Below are 18,373 nucleotides of genomic sequence, written 5' to 3' on the forward strand. Positions count from 1 at the left end.
TTGCGTTTGCAGTGGCGGATCTAGAAATTTTCATAAGAGGGGGCCCACTGACTGCCTAAGGGGGGCCCCGATTCCATCACGCTTTAGTGATTCCCTATATAACCAACCAAAATTTTCTGAAAAAGGGGGGGGGGGGGCCCGGGAGTATAAATAGTATAAGGCATATAATTAACATTATTATGAAGAAATAACATTGAACAGCAACGATTTTTTAACGATTTTACGATTTTTTCAAATTGTAAAAACCTCGACAGCTTCAAGGGGGCTGTGCCCCCCTGACCCCCTGCCTTGATATAAACAGAAGGCAAGCTACGCCACTGGAAGTATATACCGACTATTAAGCAAGTACAAGATACTACACACGGTTACATAAAATATACGACCATTCTTATATATACTTCATCAAATACATTCCAGACTGATGAAGCCAAATATCTGAAATGTATCAGACCATAATAAAAACCTCGAATAGACCCAACAAAACAGTCCAAGGTCAACTCTGACTGAGGGTATGGAAACATATGAGTAAAAGAGCATTATAGTTTAAATATGCACAATAAAGTCATGTTAATATAGTTATATGTATATATTACAATCATGCCAACTAATGAGTATCAAATTATAACTAACAATACAAAACAAAACAAAAATATAAAGAAAAAAATATATAACACAACTACAAGACAGTTATTCTTAATTTCAATACAATAGCACTGTGAATATTATCTGACTCTTTGTATTTATCATTTTAAAAAGCACTGCACAATTTTTAAGTTGATATTAAATCTCCTGAAAGAGTGACGACAGAAGTAGATTTACAAACACCAAGCTTTTTTTCAAATATTTTAATTTAATGATACCAATATATGACCAAAATTTTTTTAATTTTTGCGGTCGGATAAAAATAGGTAAAAATTATCAGATAGTTACACTCAAATTGCAAAAGCAATATTATATAAGTGTAAGATTTACCATAGTGTTTTATTCACCAAGCAGTTTGGTTTATACAACATTCTTTAACATTTGAAATTTACAATCGAAATATATAATGGTAACAGAATATATTATCATTTTTTCATTGTCAAAAGAATCAAAATATGTATGATACATTGTACATATATCTGAATAAAAGGTACAACCCTTGAAATGAAAATATAACAATGAGAAATCAACAGCTAAATACATACAAAAAAGTAAATGTGGGTATAAAATGGGCTAATGACATTGACAAATATCATGTTCAGCAAAAATGGTGTGCATATGTAAGACCAAAAACCAGCAGAGGTAAGCAGATACAATTTCAGCAACAAAAAAAAAATCATACTTTATAGACATACAAACAACAACATGAATCAATGCCAAAATTTAAAAAAAGACAAAACAAATTGTTTGGAAAAACCATTGATTTGGCAACAATATCTGTTGAAAATACAAAATCAACTCAGTGGAGTGGCAAATTCCTGCTCCACAGAAAATACACAATATTTTTAAATGTCAGTATATAAAAAGTACAGTTATTTGTAAATACATGAATATAAGCAACTGGAAACAAGGGCAGTGGAATAGAATACAAGTTTTCATAGGTAAAACTAGTTAATTATATATGTTACAATGATGAATGCATATTCAAATGTACATGTTAAATATACTGTAACTGTAAATTTTTGGTTCTCAATAATAAATGCTCATTTAACTTCATATTTTTTTGGTCTTTTATTTTTTTCCCTCATAGATTGGTTTTGCAAAGATGAAAGATGAATTGCATGTTGTACAAACTTATAAGCATGCTATGTTTCATGAGTTTTTATAAACATAATTTTACAAGTGCAAAATGAACAAATGAAAAGGAAATATACAAATATGAAGTGTAATTACAATGAAAAAAGCGCAATAGTATTTTACTATTTAAAAAAAAGAGAAATGGAGAACAGACATGAACATGTTCAAAAAAGAATGGTAGAATAAAAATTGAGTAGCACCAAATGTATTACAGGCAAGAACACAAGGGTCAACAAATAGTCCTAATTTGAAAAAAGACAGACAAGATCAGGAACACATGCAAATATTTAAAAAGACAAAACCAATAATCCACAATACAGAAAACTCAAAATAGATCAACAACATCCCGCCATTAAAAACAAATAGTGATCTCAGCAATTGTGAACATTTCTACTCCATAAATTTTTGTTCTCCATTTTCCTTCAAGCATCATCACGAAAATGTTACAGTATGTCCATGTTTGGTCCGTCTACAGATCTTCATGTCATTAAGCATTTCCACTGCTTTCCTTTAGCATCTTTACTATAGAGTCATGTCCATTTCGTGTAGCAATGTCAACAGGTGAGGTTTTGTCCTTTCTACAAATCTTTTGGTTGGCACCTTTTTCTAACAACAACTCTATGATATCTTCATGTCCTACTTCACAGGCATAGAATAATGGTGTAGTTTCGTCCTTCTTTTTTACATTGACATTTGCTTTGTGATCAAGGAGGAGTCTGGCTATATCTGTATGACCCATGAAACTGGCGATATGAAGAGGGTGTGAACCAGCAAAAACGTCAAATACATAGTCTATTGATTTCTCTGTAACATATTCTTTAGTAATTGAGGAACCAAAGCTCATCATTACATCCTCATACCACTCACGTTTCACGCTTGTTAAAATTAAATTTGCGATGTTGTGTATTGCTTCTGTCATGACGTGTTTACTATGTAGACTTCTGTTAACATCCGCACCATGAGTAAGCAGAACTTCTACAACATCTAGGTAGCCATTATGGGTAGCAGATATAAGTGGATTATCCCCATCATACATTTGTTTATTAATGTCAGCTTTGTGTTCTATCAACATTTGGATTATTTCATTATAGTTGCCTTGGCAAGCTGCAATTAGAGGTGTCAAACCCTCATCATTAGAATGGTTTACATCTGCACCAAATTCCAATAGTTTAGAGACTATTTCCCTATTACCTTCAAAGCATGCCCAATATAAATATGATGACCCACTGCTGTCGTATAGATTCACATCAGCATCATTCTCAAGCAACATACATACAATATCAGGATGACCACTCTGGCATGCCACCATCAAGGGGGTCTCTCCATCTTCATTGCATAAATCTATATCAGGATTGCTTTCCAGTAGCATCTTGACAATATCAGTATGGCCTTCAATACTAGCCAAGAAAAGAGGACTCTTACTATGTCTATCACACAGATTAACATCTGGGCTCTTCTTCAATAACAAATGCACAATATCAGTATGACCATTACTACATGCTAAAACCAAAGGACTTCTTTGATTATCTTGTTTATCACATAGATCAACATCAATATCTTCCATCTGTAGCAACAAAGCCACAATACCAGTGAACCCTTTATCACATGCAGTGATTAATGGGGTTTCATTGTAGAATTCATCAAACTGGTTAACTTCAGGATTCTTCTTCAACAAGTAGGCTACAACATCAATGTTACCTTTCTGGCATGCATAAAACAAGGCTGATCCTCCAGTGTCATCACATAAGTTCACATCTAGTAATGCCGCTGCAATATCATCGTGACCTTCCCCACTTGCCGTGGATAGAGGTGTGTCTCCAAGTATATTACACAGATTGACATCAGGATTTTTCTCAAGTAATGCAAATACCACATCAGTATGACCTCTATAACATGCTATATTTAGAGGAGTTTCGCCTTCTGAATCACTAAGATTGACATCAGGATTCTTCTCTAGTATTTCAGATACCATAGCTGTATTGCCATTGTCACATGCTACAAACAGCGGAGTACTGCCTACTCTATCATACAGATTCACATCAACATTCTCCTTTAACAACATCCTGACGATATCTAAATCACCATTCTTGCATGCAATATATAATGGAGTCATGCCACCTTCATTATATAGATTTACATTAGGATTCTTGTCCAATAACATCTGTACAATAGCATTATGACCATTTTGGCATGCCATATACAAAGCAGTTACTCCATCATGTCTACAATGGTCCACATTCACTTTGTTTTCTAACAACCACTTCACCATATCACCATAACCAAAATAAGATGCCCATATCAGTGGATAAGTATCTAAGTCACAAACATCTTCTGGTGTCACGGTATTCTTTGTATTGGCCAGTTTAATCTGTTGCGATTTTTCAAGTTGTTCTAAGTATTGCAGCAACTGATATCTGAACTCTTGTTCTTTCATATTGTTGTTGCTAAACAAATTTAAAACTTTGCCGACAGACCAGTCCTGTACAAGTCTTTCTAGAAACAAATCTAATTTACCATATGGTATCTGGATAAGTAATTCAACATTACTCCCCTGCTCGTCAGGTAAGTTCTTCCACAGGAAACGTTCATTGATGAAATCACAATCACCATGCTCTATTAGGCATTCAATCATTCTCTGACCAAAATAATGAGCCAGGCAGTCAAAGAGTACTCCATGTATGATACTATAAACTCCATCTTGTTTACATACAAATGTACCTTCTAACTTTTCCAGCGCATCTTTTATGTCTACTTTTGATGTTTCTTTGTCCAATCTACAGCCTACACATGTATCTTCCATGATCTGCCTTTGTTGGTCTGTTACTTTACAACTGTGAAACCATGTTTCTTTCAATTGGTTGTTGAAGAGAACACACAAAGCAAGGCCGCATACTTTATATTTTTCTTCATCCCCGTGTCTGCTCATGTTGTCTAGTTCATTTCTATAGACTTCAAATGGATTTCTGAAAAATGACTCTTTATCATCTACCCCTTGTTTTTCCTGATATAATCTACATAAAAGGGGAAAGAATTCATGATATTTAGATATTTCATCTAGATCTTGTATACATGTACCAATATAAGCTTCTGCTATGCTTGCTTTCTCAGCTGATGTAAGACATAAGCCTTCTAAGCTCAAGTTACATTCACAAGTCTTGAAAGGAGATAAAATGTTAAACTTATCATCTTTGAACACATTTAACCTACATGTGGAAATTATTTTACACCATTTGCCTGCCATTATTGTTTCAATAACAGGTATCATTTGTTGCCAATTTTCAATCTGTTGTTGGTTAGCAGTAAATTTCCCACAAATGTCATCTACTACAAAGAGTTGCCATTTATTAGGGTCGTAATAATTTATAATATCTGATGGTTTTGAAACTGGTATTATCTCGTGGCCGCCTTTCTCTAGTGCAAGAGCTATATGTTGTGCTATGAATGATTTTCCTACCCCTGTATTGCCTGTTATGGTCACACAACCATTTTCTGCTAAACATTTCATAACATCATCAGCAGCTTTTGTTGCTACAAACTTTTCATCCATACTTCTCCATTTTTCTATCTGCATTTTCATGTCATCTGAAATTTGAGAATAAGGTACATGCGTGAATGTTTTTATACACAGTTTTCTTTATTTATTGAATATAAAATGGCTCCACTGATAATTTTACAGAAAACATTAAATATTTTGTAAAATTCTGCAAAAAATCTTGATTTTACAAAATTCACCTTGTTATAATGTCACAAATCATGCAACTGGTGAAAATCTCTTTTAACTGTGAAATTATTGGACATTTTAGCATATATGTTTCCATCAAATTTTCAACACATGTAAGTTTTGAAAATTAAAATCACTTTTTGGGGGCCAAACTTATGATTTAGTGAACGAACTCCTTTTGATTCATTATCATCTGCCCTTGTTATTGTATTGTTTGTGGTTAAGCAACAAAACAAATTGTGCCAAATTTTTATACATGTATTGGAATATTCTTCCTCTGATATGCAATCTGATAAAAAAAAATAGACAATAATTTATGATGTGAAATGTTCTTATGTAGTTCATTCTATTGCCATGATTGCTATGTTAATTTAAGGACATTTTAATCCAACAAACTCTCCTATATATAAGTAGAAATGAAAAAGACCCTACATGGGAAACTCCTCAATTATTAGGAGAAAAACAATACTTGTGAAGTAATTCCGTCAACAGGGTCAAGTTGTATTAAATTTTATGATTGTTGTAAGAATTTTTGCTTCATAACAAACTGAGATTGCAAAAAGGTCATACTGTGGATTAATTTATTTTTTCGTGAGTAACAATTGTCATGGAGTGAGGTAACTCGCATATGTCAATATTTCATTTTATGGTTTCCCAAAGTCTACATACAACCTTACAAAATATTTACAATTTGTTGAACATTTAAACTTGTGGTTCACATGTACAATCAAGTCCATGAAAATTTGTATCCACTGAATAAATACAAATCCACAATATGTGAGGGAGACAAAATCTTGATCGGGTTTAACAATCCTCCACATTTAATTAGCATGTAACTAATCAGGCAAATAAATACCTCTTCTATTTATTGGAATTAGTTCTTCTCTGGAATACTTTAGTGTGAATACCTTCCTTTGAAAGTCCTGTAATACCTTGGGAGCTGTAAGTAAAAATAGTAATGAAACAATAAAAATCACAAAAGATATAACATACTCCCAAACAGTACTTCCAGGAGAGAAAAGATTTGTCAACTCTTTTCCATACATGCCAAGTGACATGATATTTGCGTGTAATACACGCTTTTTCAATGGTTTACACAGGAGGATTTTGTCACATGGCATGTACACGCTTTTCACCACTTTACTAGCAAATTACATGCTTTTTCGTTCTTGTTGGTTTTTGGTCGTTTAATAGTGATATCGCTATTCTTGGGTTTTTTCCTTATTCAGCATTAAATACCGAAAAATTGAAGTAAATGTTTGGCTGCCATATTGATTATTTTTTTTCTATATAGACAAACAGTAAAAGGTAAGTAGTTTGTGATCAGTTTTAAGGATTTTGTGACTTTCTTTCAAATCACTTTATAAGGAAAATGTGCACAGAAATAGGTCGCTTTCAGGGCCTGTACCGTCATCAAAAGCGCCGATAATTGTTGAGCCAAAACGATGTGTACGTACCAAGATTCAAGATTTATAAATTATATTTTGGAGTTGGAGTTTAAATGATCCAGTGACAAGTAACACATTGTGCATTCTATGTTGCAATGATACAAACAATACATGTGAGAGGAGAAATACAATATAGGTATTTGAATATGCATTTAACACGTTTATTTAATCATTGTTAATGGAAATCAAATTTATATGAAATTTTTCAATTACAATTTCAGATTCAAATCTAGCCAACATATTTCTACAGGCCATGGGGATGAAAATATCACAGAACTGTTGGATCAGCTCTCATAGTACCAGCTATCTTCTGATGACCATGATGAACTAACCACTTTTGACCAGGCAATAGCAATGGAAGAAATGGCAGAGATAATAGATGACATTTTACATTGCAAAATAAACAAAACATTATGACATTCTTTCAAATCTTGATGAAGCTTATTCAGTCAAATACCAATTCCTACTGTGAGAGACCATTTTCAATTATAAAGAAATTGACACTGAATTCTGATCAGAACTTGACTATGTTACAATTATATTGTGTGCTGCTATATGAAATTATCAAATAAATGTAGCTAAACTTGAAACTGGCAGTTGTTTTACATATATGTGCCTAGTGGTGGTGCTTTAAAAGCATCATAACAAACCACTTAATACAATAAAAGTACAGTAGAATATATATTGTTTTTTTATATAAACAAATTTGTATGTGAAAATATGAACACTACCACATTCATATTAAAAAGTCCCCTTCTACGTCACACGTTTTCACACGCTTTTTGACATGTCATGTCATGTCATGACATGATTTTCCATGTTCAGACATGTCAGAGGTTGGCAAGTATGCTCTTTTCACAGATTTTGATGTATAGCAGTGACACATATATCTGATCACAGATTTGATTCTCATATTCCTCCAAATAAAATGCTTAACTGAGCACAGCCTGATACTACTGCAGAGGTTGAAATTTGAGCAGTTGGGGTAAATTTGGACACAATATTCAAGCTTGATACTGTCTGAATTTGGTTTGTGATTAAATTTTTGACATAATATAGTTTACCGACACTAAAAAATCAAAGAGCTGATAGCTCTGAGGTGGAAGAAGGTGAAAAAAAGGTAACTTGAATTACTATAAAAGCAGCTCCACTAACCCAGCCTGCTTTGTTCCATTATTGTTATGACATATTTTTTTTCTTCAAACAAGAATGTGTCATAAGTACATGGATTTCCCATCCGTACAATCATTTTCTATGTTCAGTGGACTGTGGAAATTAGGTAAAAACTTTAATTTGGCAGTAAAATTAGAAAGATCATATCATAAGGAACACATGTGTACTTAGTTTCAAGTTGATTGGATTTCAACTTCATCAAAAACTACCTCGACCATAAACTTTAACCTGAAGCAGGATGGACGGACACACCAGAAAACATAATGCCCATAAATGGGGCATAAAAATAGTAAGACTTGTTACATACCCCCCATCTTTTGAAAGTTCCCATGGGTTTTTTTTAGTGCGCGACAACAATTTTAAAGGTTACAATTTTTAGCGAAGTATAAAGCACGATCTGGATTGTCTAGAAAAAGTATGTATTTGTATGATGAACTTACATGCCTTTTTCTTAAGTCTGTTTGCATGATTCTAGTTATTAAATCGGTAGAAAAGATGAACATGTAGCTAGCAGACGAGGGTTTATTTTCTTGTGTAAGAATATTAGATGCTTGTTGAAATTTCCAATTTTGAATTATGCACAAAGATGAACCTTTAACAGGTTGGGAACAACACTCCAAATGAGGGGTAACCCTCATTGGAAGAATATTACAACCCACTGTAAAAAATGAGCACCTTTCTATTCATATTATTTGATGAAACTTTTCCCCAAGAACTATGCATCTATCAAGTATTAAATGGTCAAAACATGTCAAAAGAATTTTGTGATGTTTCTAGACTTATATCTTCTTTATTAATTTGACCCCTCATTTAGAAAATTTGTACCAAATATAATGAATTTTCCCACTTTTGAGTTAAAAATCTTAGAAATTTTCTATCTTTTTTTATCAACAGTAAATGACACCTTGTTTTAGGGACAGTCCCTCATTTAAGGGACAGCATTCATAATGGGGGAGGGGGTGTCCCAACCCGTTTGTTGGACTTTGTGAAAAAAATAGTACATTGTCCTTTAAATGATTTAATTGAATACAAAGATAAAATATGTTAAAACAAGTATTATGTCAATAAATTAGTGAAAAAAAAGACTTTTTATTATCTTTATGGTAGTACTGCATCATTGAATTTTGTCAATCAGCCGTGCTTTTATCCTTAAGCTGTGTAAGAACCTGCTTGCAGATGAAAATTCACATTCCATGTTCACCATTTTCACTGACTAGATGAAAACAACACAAGTTCAAAATCTAGCATGTAAGAATAATCTTCAGAGAAAACGTTTTTGATTGGCTTATTTATTGATCATGAGAAACACAGAATTTGATTGGCTGAACACCTTGGGAACAAAATAAGGAACAGATGATTTTCACTAAATCGGATTTCAGAGTTTTTTTAACGATACCCTTAATATTATTATTTTTTAATAAATGCAAGGACGTATTATAAAACGTCCTTGTTAAGAGCAAATAGAATGAACACAGGGCGAACGTACTATACGGGCGAAAGAACTCAGGACGAACAGATCAAGGGCGAACACGTGAACAGGGCAAGTTGTCCCGATACCAACTTAACGCATGCGTACTACAAATATCTACATTAAAAACATCCGGTTACGAGTAAACAAATAACGTTCATGTAGATGAGATGAGATTAATTTACATAATTAAAAGGGTGCATATTTACGATAGTGATTGTTTTTCAATCCTAATTTACAAATTAAATGATGCAGATGCCTAATCATGTGTACAAATCGGTGTCAGGAATCAGAAGTTGTTATGAAATTGTAATACACAGAAACGAATGCGGCATACGGAGGCTCAATGATTTTAAAGTCGGCACCATAGGCCTTCAGAAGACTTGAAGTCTTCTTTCACCAAAAATGTGGTCAAAGATCTTACAAATCTATTGTGCAATACTGTGCAGTTAAATATTTCTTCTTGAAACTTTTCAAAAGTTTGAAAATTGAAAATAGTATGAACCCCATAAAAATATTGGAAGAAAATCCCCCCCCCCCCCCCCCCCCAAACATTTTGAATCCCCGCTCAGAACAATTACCGCCAAAGTCGCCCCCAGCATTCCCTTTGTAGTATGGAAGCTTATAGTACAATTTTAGAGAGATCCATACACTCAAGGTGGTACCTAACACTACAGGGAGATAACTCTGTAAAGTCAGCTCAACGTTTTAATTACATTGTGTTGTTAACATGGTTAAGGGAATATCAAGCTTTTCAATGATCAAAATTGGTGTTTGTCAAACTGCTATATAACCAGTGAAATTTTTCTGACAAAACGGTTGGTTCAAAATTTTTGAAATTTTTATATTTTTGTTAAAGGGTCAAAGTAAATACATTGTCAAAATTTTATCAAAATTAAAAGAGCCACATTAATTTTAGTGAAAGTGTTGGGTACCACCTTAAACACAAGCTATTGTCTGGAAACTAGAAAATGTTTCGTTTTGGACCCTTTTTTGGTCCTAATTCCTGCATCGTTTACTTTTCTACATTGGCTAGAGGTATAGGGGAAGGGTTTAGATCTCATAAACATGTTTAATCGTGCCGCATTTTTGCCTCTGGCCCTTGTTAGTCTTGTATTATTTTTAATTTTAGTTTCTTTTGTACAATTTGCAGTTTAGTATGGCGATCGTTATCACTGAACTAGTATATATATTTGTTTAGGGACCAGCTGAAGGATGCCTCCGGGTGCGGGGATTTCTCACTGCATTGAAGACCTGTTGGTGACCTTCTGCTGGTGTCGGTTCTATGGTCAGGTTGTTGTCTCTTTGACACATTCCCCATTTCCATTCTCAATTTTATGTTCATGTTTGGCGCAATTACCTCAAAACTCAATCCCAGCCTTCCCTTTGTGATATGCAACCTTGTGGTACAATGTAAGAGAGATCCATACACTTATACACAAGTTATTGTCCGGAAACTACAAAACTGCTTGTTTTAATGTCTACAAAATTGTTTTGAGTGGTAATTGCTAAATATGACCCTTCTTACTTACCAGTGTAATCCCTGTGAACATCACCAGTATTTAATGCTTTTTCACTCTCATTCAAATCTTTCAACCAGCTTAAGCATCTTTGTTCCATTTCTTGATCAATCTGACAGGTTTGTATAGTTTTAAATATTTGAACGAGTTGTTTTGGTTTTTCAAGGAAGTGTTCCAGTCTACCAGCTATGTCATGCAAAAATGAGAAGTAATTCTGTAATTCAGCGTCGGTCAAGTTGACATTTTCTCTGTACATGTATATTATGTCATTCCAGATCCATCTAATTCGTTGTACATCATCTCCGACTCCAGTGTCACACCCAACTGGTGGGATCTTGTTGTGCCATTCTCCTGCTGGAGCATGAACTAACTTTAAATTCCTTATTATCTTGTACATAAGAGGTATGTCAAAGTCACTATACTGGTTTGTGGAAGCATTTTTAATGATTTCCCATTCACGTTCATTAAAAATACGTGTCAAAAAATTGTTTTTGTGAAGATGATCCTCAAGCAGATCAGGTGGTTCCTTTTTCAACAGGATTTCACGTAGTAAATTTGGAAGTTCTTTTTCAGCAACTAAGCCCAACCTAACAAAGTTTGTCCTGCTTGAAGTTGGAAATAGTGATTCAGTGGAACTTCCTTCAGCCATATTGTACTTTGTTTTAATTTTTTTTGCTTAACATGCGGGATGTGACTAAAGTTCATGCATTGTCAATAATCAGCTCTTTTGATGGAAAAGTCAGCAAATGAATTCAGATCATTGTTGTCGCTTGGTTTCATTAATCTGTTTTCTGAACATGTGCAGTTTAATGATTATGTAAGAGACGTAAAAAAATCTCCTGAAAAAAATCAAATAAATCTGTAAAGTGGTTTGTTAATTTGGCTAGTGTAAATTATGAAATTATTGCGATGTTTATATTATTGCAAAAAAAAATGTGACAATCGCAAAATTAAAATAACATTTTAGACAAAGTGACAATAATAAATTTTACAGTACATTTCCAGAAATTCGGACTTTCCTTATCATATTTAACATGTGTCAAGGATATTTTTAGGATTTTATCATCATTGTGATTCATTCAAATATATAAAAATTTGTAAGGGTTCTGCGGAACCCAGTGTCTCACCTACTTTTTCTGTTAATTGCAGGCTCAACAAAAGAGGAAATAAATCAATAAAAATATTCCTCTTGATACTATCTTTTGATTGTAAGAAGCTTCTGTCAAAGTTTGGTAAAAATCCAGGATAGTTTATGAATCTAATAAATGTTTAAAAATTGTAACTTCAGACTGAATGTACATGATGTAATGTTAATTGGAAGAAAACAAAATTTCCTTCTAGATACTAGCATTTGATCATAAACAACCTTCTGTCCAAGTTTGGTACAAATCCAAAATAGTATAAGAAAGTTATTAAAATTTTATAAACTTTAACCACAGACACATGACAGAGTGAATGTGTTGTTTCCTGGCAGAATATCTAAGTCCATTTAAAAGTAAAATAAGGAAAAAAATGGATTTACTTTTTTACATAATTTACTTCTTGATACAACCTATGATCATAAACCCAGGATAGTTTAAGAAAGTTATTAATTTTAAAAACTTTAACCACAGAGTGAATGTAATGCATTTGTAATGTTTCCCAGCAGAAAAACTAAGTCCCTTTATAAGTAAAATACAGAAAAAATGGAATTTTATTTTTTACTTAATTTACTTCTGGATACTATCTTATGATCATAAACAAGCTTCTGTCCAAGATTAGTAAAAATCTAGGATAGTTTAAGAAAGAGCTTAAAAACACGAAATCCCAAGGTCCTGAATTTAAATAAAGTAATTCCTGACATGCCGCAATCCGAAAAAAAGAATTCCCGAATCCTGTAGGGTCAACAATCCCGAAATCCTGAGCTTAAAAACATCTGATCCTGTAGTCCCGATAAAGGTCCTAGTCCCCTCATATTTATAATACATTATATCTATTACTTCTGTGCATGTCTTGATAGATTTAAATCACTCGAATATAAGTGAGACATGCACAGAAGTGATATGGGGACGAAGTCCCCAATAACAGTAGAAAAATCAATAAAAATAAAAAAAAAAAAAAAAAAAACAATCGGGAAAATTTTCCCTAAATTTTCATTGTACTAATGAACTCAAAATCGTTCAATTTTTTTTATGTCATGTTTTGAATTCCGGCATCTGCGCAGAAATCTACAATGTACTTCCTTTTTCCGGTCTCGTTTGTATGAAACTTTGAGTAAAATATATATTTATCAGTCTAGTATAAAATAGGAAGGAACGCAATACCAATTTCATTTTAATAATTCCTTGAAAAAACATTACCGGATGATAGCGTTTCTTTGTTTACCTTGCATATGACATCATAACTTAAATAACGTCACAACTAAAATCCCTAACAACAGAACCAAAATCGGAAACGTTACGGTATTTCCGTTCCTTTTTTAAACAAATATTTAAGTTACAAAAAAATAATTCATACAGACTTCGTCCACATTTACAGGTAATGCCTGCCTCATATTAGATGGTAAAAATAGGTATTTTCTCTGATTCGTTTAAAATCACTATAATTTCTATATGTTAATAATTGAATCAACACAAGCATTGACAAGGGTACATAATCCTAAGAAAATAAAGTTTGCATCCATCCCCCTCTTTAACAGAATTAAAGTGTTATTTGGCCTGTCTCGCTGAGCTCTAGTATGGTTACCCTGGCCTAGGGGCTAATGCAAGCTATGCTTAGTATTAGGGTGCCCTTACCTTCCTACTTGGTGTCAGTCCCCGCTAACCTCGTTGGGTCCTAGTCCAAATAATTATGACATCTTGAAAGGCTATGATAATTTTTTTCTTTTGACGCCTTACTTCGAAGTATTAAGGCGTCAAAGAAAAAATTATAATAGCCTTTCAAGACGTCATAATTATTTGGACTAGTTGGGTCCCAGATATCAGGCGCATTGCCTTGCGAGAGAGCTGTACTCGAGGAAGAGACTGGAAGTACCAAATGGTTACGTCATGTCATTTGTCCCTTCGGATCCCTCGGTGATGTACCAGTACCCTTACAGGGTGAGGAAACCTCCTAGAACTACGGGACAATTACACTACAGAATTTTTTTCTGTATTTTTTTTTTTTTTGTCATCTGAAATGGACAATATAATCTTGCTCATGATACAAAACCAATTAGAACTTCCTTACTATGGTTAAAATACTATAAAGACAATCTGCAACACTCTACTAGAGTCTAGTGGAAATTTTGATAATTTCAGTACAAACTACAATTTTAGATCAGAATGATCTGGATCGCAAAGTGCTTTAATCGAATAATGTTATATGGTAATTAGTTGTTGATATTAAGCGCATACGAGATACGGACGTTGTATTTTGGTTTTTGGGATTCCAGCAGATGACATTGCCAAACTAACATCATTTCTAAATTAAAATGTGACGGCAAATTATTGCCGAGAAACCTTCGGAATAATATTACAATGACATCTGCTTTTCAGGATTGCTTTCAATGGATGTCAGTTACAGAAGAGACGTTGTTTTTGCATGACGGATTGATCAGAGTCACTGATCTGGTAGAACTTCCTCGGGATGTAAACAACACACAGGGAGGCGACAATGAAGTCATAACCTTTGATTTGAAAAGCCCCAAAGAGCTAAGTGATAGGCTTCTTGCTGTATGTGGTACCCAAAACAATGCATATGCTCGATTGTTAGAATACAGGTTAAATGCATTACGGGGATACTGGTGTGCGCAGAGACAGTTTGTAGGAGCAGAACAGCAAGATTCAGATTCTTCATCAAGTGAAGAAACTATAAATATATTGAAGAAGCAGGGTCTTTTAAAAGAACCAGAGCAGGCATCATTTTCAACTCGTATTAGTGTCCTTTTAGTCTTGCCATTGCTCCAGTCACAAAGTCGAATTGATCCCAAGTTATGTGGTGTTACTGCACAGTTACTCTTGGATTGTCTGCGAGATTGTTCACCAATAAGTCTGGCAAAAGAACCAGGGGATTGTCTTCGTGGTCTAGAAAACCTCTTGTGCAGCTGGCTCTTAGAAGAAAAGGACAAAGATGCACAAGTTTTAATTACAGATATCCAGCAACGAACAAGTTCAGCTGCAGCTCTAGTAGCTTTAGCAAGTGCAAGGTTGTCGTCTTATCAGATTTATATTTACTCCAAATATGTTTTTCTTTATGATTAAAATCAGCAAAGAAATGATAAAAAAGATCTGACAAGTTTAACATTCAAATATACATTCTTTTTCACTAAACTATGAACAGTACACATTTTTGATTAGGGACCAGCTGAAGTCTGCCTTGGGATTTTCTTGCTGTGTTGAAGACCAATTGGTGGCCTTCAGCTTTTTAGCTCACCTGGCCCAAAGGGCCAAGTGAGCTTTTCTCATCACTTGGCGTCCGTCGTCGTCCTGCGTTAACTTTTACAAAATTCTTCTCCTCTGAAACTACTGGGCCAAATTAAACCAAACTTGGCCACAATCATCATTGGGATATCTAGTTTAAAAAATGTGTCCGGTGACCCGGCCAACTAACCAAGATGGCCGCCATGGCTAAAAATAGAACGTAGGGGTAAAATGCAGTTTTTGGCTTATAACTCAAAAACCAAAGCATTTAGAGCAAATCTGACATCAGGTAAAATTGGTTATCAGGTCAAGATCTATCTGCCCTGACATTTTCAGATGAATTGGACAACCCCTTGTCAGTCAGGGGACTTACTTAAATGAGTGATTATTAAATCACTGATTCAAGTAACATTATGGTCATAAAGGTTGTAAGTTAGAGTTGTCTTTCTTTAATAATCACCTATGTAAGTAGTACAAATTTATCACTAGAATAAGTGATTTAATTTTATTGTAGTTTTAAATATAGAATACTAATGATCCAGGGACTAATTATGTTTCTAAACTTATCAGAACCAACATCTGTGTTGTCTAGGATGACAAGGTCATGTCAGGTGATGACCTTGTACTGAATCTAGGATAATGACATAAAAATCACTTATTTAAGTATCATACCTCAATTTCCTTAAAAAAAATCACTTCTTTAAGTATCATTATTCTAATTAACCCCCACTAATTTCAACACCCCCGAACAGTGAAATTTTTGTCGCGAACAGTAGAATTTTATTACATAATCTGAAAGATGAAACCTTGAACTTTACAGGAAAAATACTCCCACTGCTGGGAAAAATCTGTCAAGAAAGTATCGGTTCATTAAGTTAGGCCATTATTATAGCATTTTATCCACTAAAATAGAATTTTCAGCTAAATTATTGCACAAAAGGCATATCCCTTTCTACTTAAAAGAAGCAAAAAGTTCATTTTTTTCAATTTTACTAATGAAAAGATATTATCTAAACCTATCTGTTTAAAATTTTAATATAACTACGAAATCAAAATTTATAACAAAATTTCTAATTTGCTACTTAAATAAGTGATTTAAAAATCACTCATTTAAGTAAGTCCCCTGACTGCTTGTTGGGTTGCTGCCCCGAAATTGGTAATTTTAAGGAAATTTTACTGTTTTTGGTTATTATCTTGAATATTATTATAGATAGAAATAAACTGTAAACAGCAATAATGTTTAGCAAAGTAAGATTTACAAATAAGTCAACATGACCCAAATGGAGTTATTGCCCTTTATAGTCAATTTGTAACCATTTTTCGTAAATCTTAGTAATCTTTTACAAAAATCTTCTCCATCCAACCAAGATGGCCGCCACGGCTAAAAATAGAACATAGGGGTAAAATGCAGTTTTTGGCTTATAACTCAAAAACCAAAGCATTTAGAGTAAATCTGACATGGGATAAAATTGTTTATCTGAGGTCAAGATCTATCTGCCCTGAAATTATCAGATGAATCGGACAACCCTTTGTTAGTTTGCTGCCCCTGAATTGGTAATTTTAAGGAAATTTTGCCGTTTTTGGTTATTATCTTGAATATTATTTTAGATAAAGATAAACTGTAAACAGCAATAATGTTCAGCAAAGTAAGATTTACAAATAAGACAACATGACAGAAATGGTCAATTGACCCCCTAAGGAGTTATTGCCCTTTATAGTCAATTTTTAACAATTTTCTTAAAATTTGTAAATTTTCACTAACATTTTCCACCGAAACTACTGGGCCAAGTTTATTATAGATAGAGATAATTGTAAGCAGCAAGAATGCTTAGTAAAGTAAGATCTACAAACACATCACCATCACCAAAACACAATTTTGTCATGAATCCATCTTTTGCTTTGTTTAATATTCACATAGACCAAGGTGAGCGACACAGGCTCTTTAGAGCCTCTAGTTTATACTCCTTTGCATATTTGGCTAGGTATTAGTCTCCTTGACACATTCCCAATTTTCATTTTCAATACATGTATATATATACATGTAATATAATGTTTAAATGTACACACAATATATATATATATGTGCAAAGTGCATGAAGTGTAAAATGATTGATTAAGTAAGCAACACACAACAGAACCTCAAATTTGTCATTCAACATACATGTATGCACATGTTTAAAAACTTTAATTTGATTAATGTCTACATTTATGATAAGTAAGCTGTACATGTTGTACATGTTGTACATGAACATAATTTAAATTAGTTTTCACATTTAAAAAAAAAATACATCAGGTACATACAGTGTATACACATGGTCATCATGGGAAAAAATCTCCTTGTAGGATTTTATTTAGCAATATTATCATATTATTGATCCTGTTGAAATTAAAATATGTGTAAAATGTATAAATTTATCAATAATTCCAGAAAAGTACATGTGCAAGATCTAAATGATCTAGATGTATAGTCATTCATACTTGTATATGTTGTTAACATATTTATACTTTCAGAGGTCATTTGAAAACATTTATACACACAATCCATTTACTACAAAGTTTGTCAGACCTACAATCCCTGCCTGTATCTGATATATTGGTCAAGCTACTGGAGACTGAGGGAGGTCAGGGTCCTCCACCAGGACTGTCCGGGAATAAACATGTACTATGTTGGGCCTTAGAGGACATGCTAGCTGGTCCTGAGAAAGAGCCTAAAGAGAAAGAAAAAGATAAAAATAAAGGTTTGGGTTAGAAAATTATTGGTTGGTCAGAATTCTGAAAATTTTTCTTATTTCACAATCATGACAATGGATAATGTTTCAATAACAGAGACAAAAAAAGATTTTTGGTGGTTGAGCTAGGTTAAATGTTTAACAATTTATATTTGG

The 18,373-nt window shown here is 33.5% G+C and overlaps 2 protein-coding genes across 2 annotated transcripts in view; one reads left to right on the top strand and one right to left on the bottom strand.

The window, feature by feature from the left end:
* Positions 1–234: 234 nt before the first annotated feature.
* LOC143076084 (uncharacterized) lies at positions 235–14,360 on the bottom strand. Its single transcript, XM_076251718.1, has 4 exons — positions 14,317–14,360; positions 11,122–11,948; positions 6,357–6,440; positions 235–5,361 (listed from the first exon to the last, which is right to left on the bottom strand). The coding sequence occupies exons 2-4, from the start codon at positions 11,756–11,758 to the stop codon at positions 2,267–2,269; spliced, it is 3,816 nt and encodes a 1,271-aa protein (XP_076107833.1). The 5' UTR covers positions 11,759–11,948; positions 14,317–14,360; the 3' UTR covers positions 235–2,266.
* Positions 14,361–14,505: 145 nt separating this feature from the next.
* Positions 14,506–18,373, top strand: part of LOC143076085 (putative E3 ubiquitin-protein ligase HECTD4) — a 76,034-nt gene continuing 72,166 nt past the window's right edge. The window contains exons 1-2 of the mRNA XM_076251719.1: positions 14,506–15,274; positions 18,000–18,226. Of these exons, the coding sequence (XP_076107834.1) occupies positions 14,607–15,274; positions 18,000–18,226 (895 nt within the window). The 5' untranslated portion in view covers positions 14,506–14,606. The remainder of the gene's footprint in view (positions 15,275–17,999; positions 18,227–18,373) is intronic.

Source organism: Mytilus galloprovincialis, chromosome 5, assembly GCF_965363235.1.
Source record: "Mytilus galloprovincialis chromosome 5, xbMytGall1.hap1.1, whole genome shotgun sequence".
NCBI classification, from domain to species: domain Eukaryota; kingdom Metazoa; phylum Mollusca; class Bivalvia; order Mytilida; family Mytilidae; genus Mytilus; species Mytilus galloprovincialis.

Coding starts and splice junctions, on each gene's coding strand:
- LOC143076084 (XM_076251718.1), bottom strand. CDS start 11,758: ATGGCTGAAGGAAGTTCCACTGAATCACTATTTCCAACTTCAAGCAGG. Junction 6,441..11,121: donor TGTTCACAGGGATTACACTG/GTAAGTAAGAAG, acceptor TTTTACTTACAG/CTCCCAAGGTATTACAGGAC. Junction 5,362..6,356: donor AATTCCAATAAATAGAAGAG/GTATTTATTTGC, acceptor CTCAAATTTCAG/ATGACATGAAAATGCAGATA.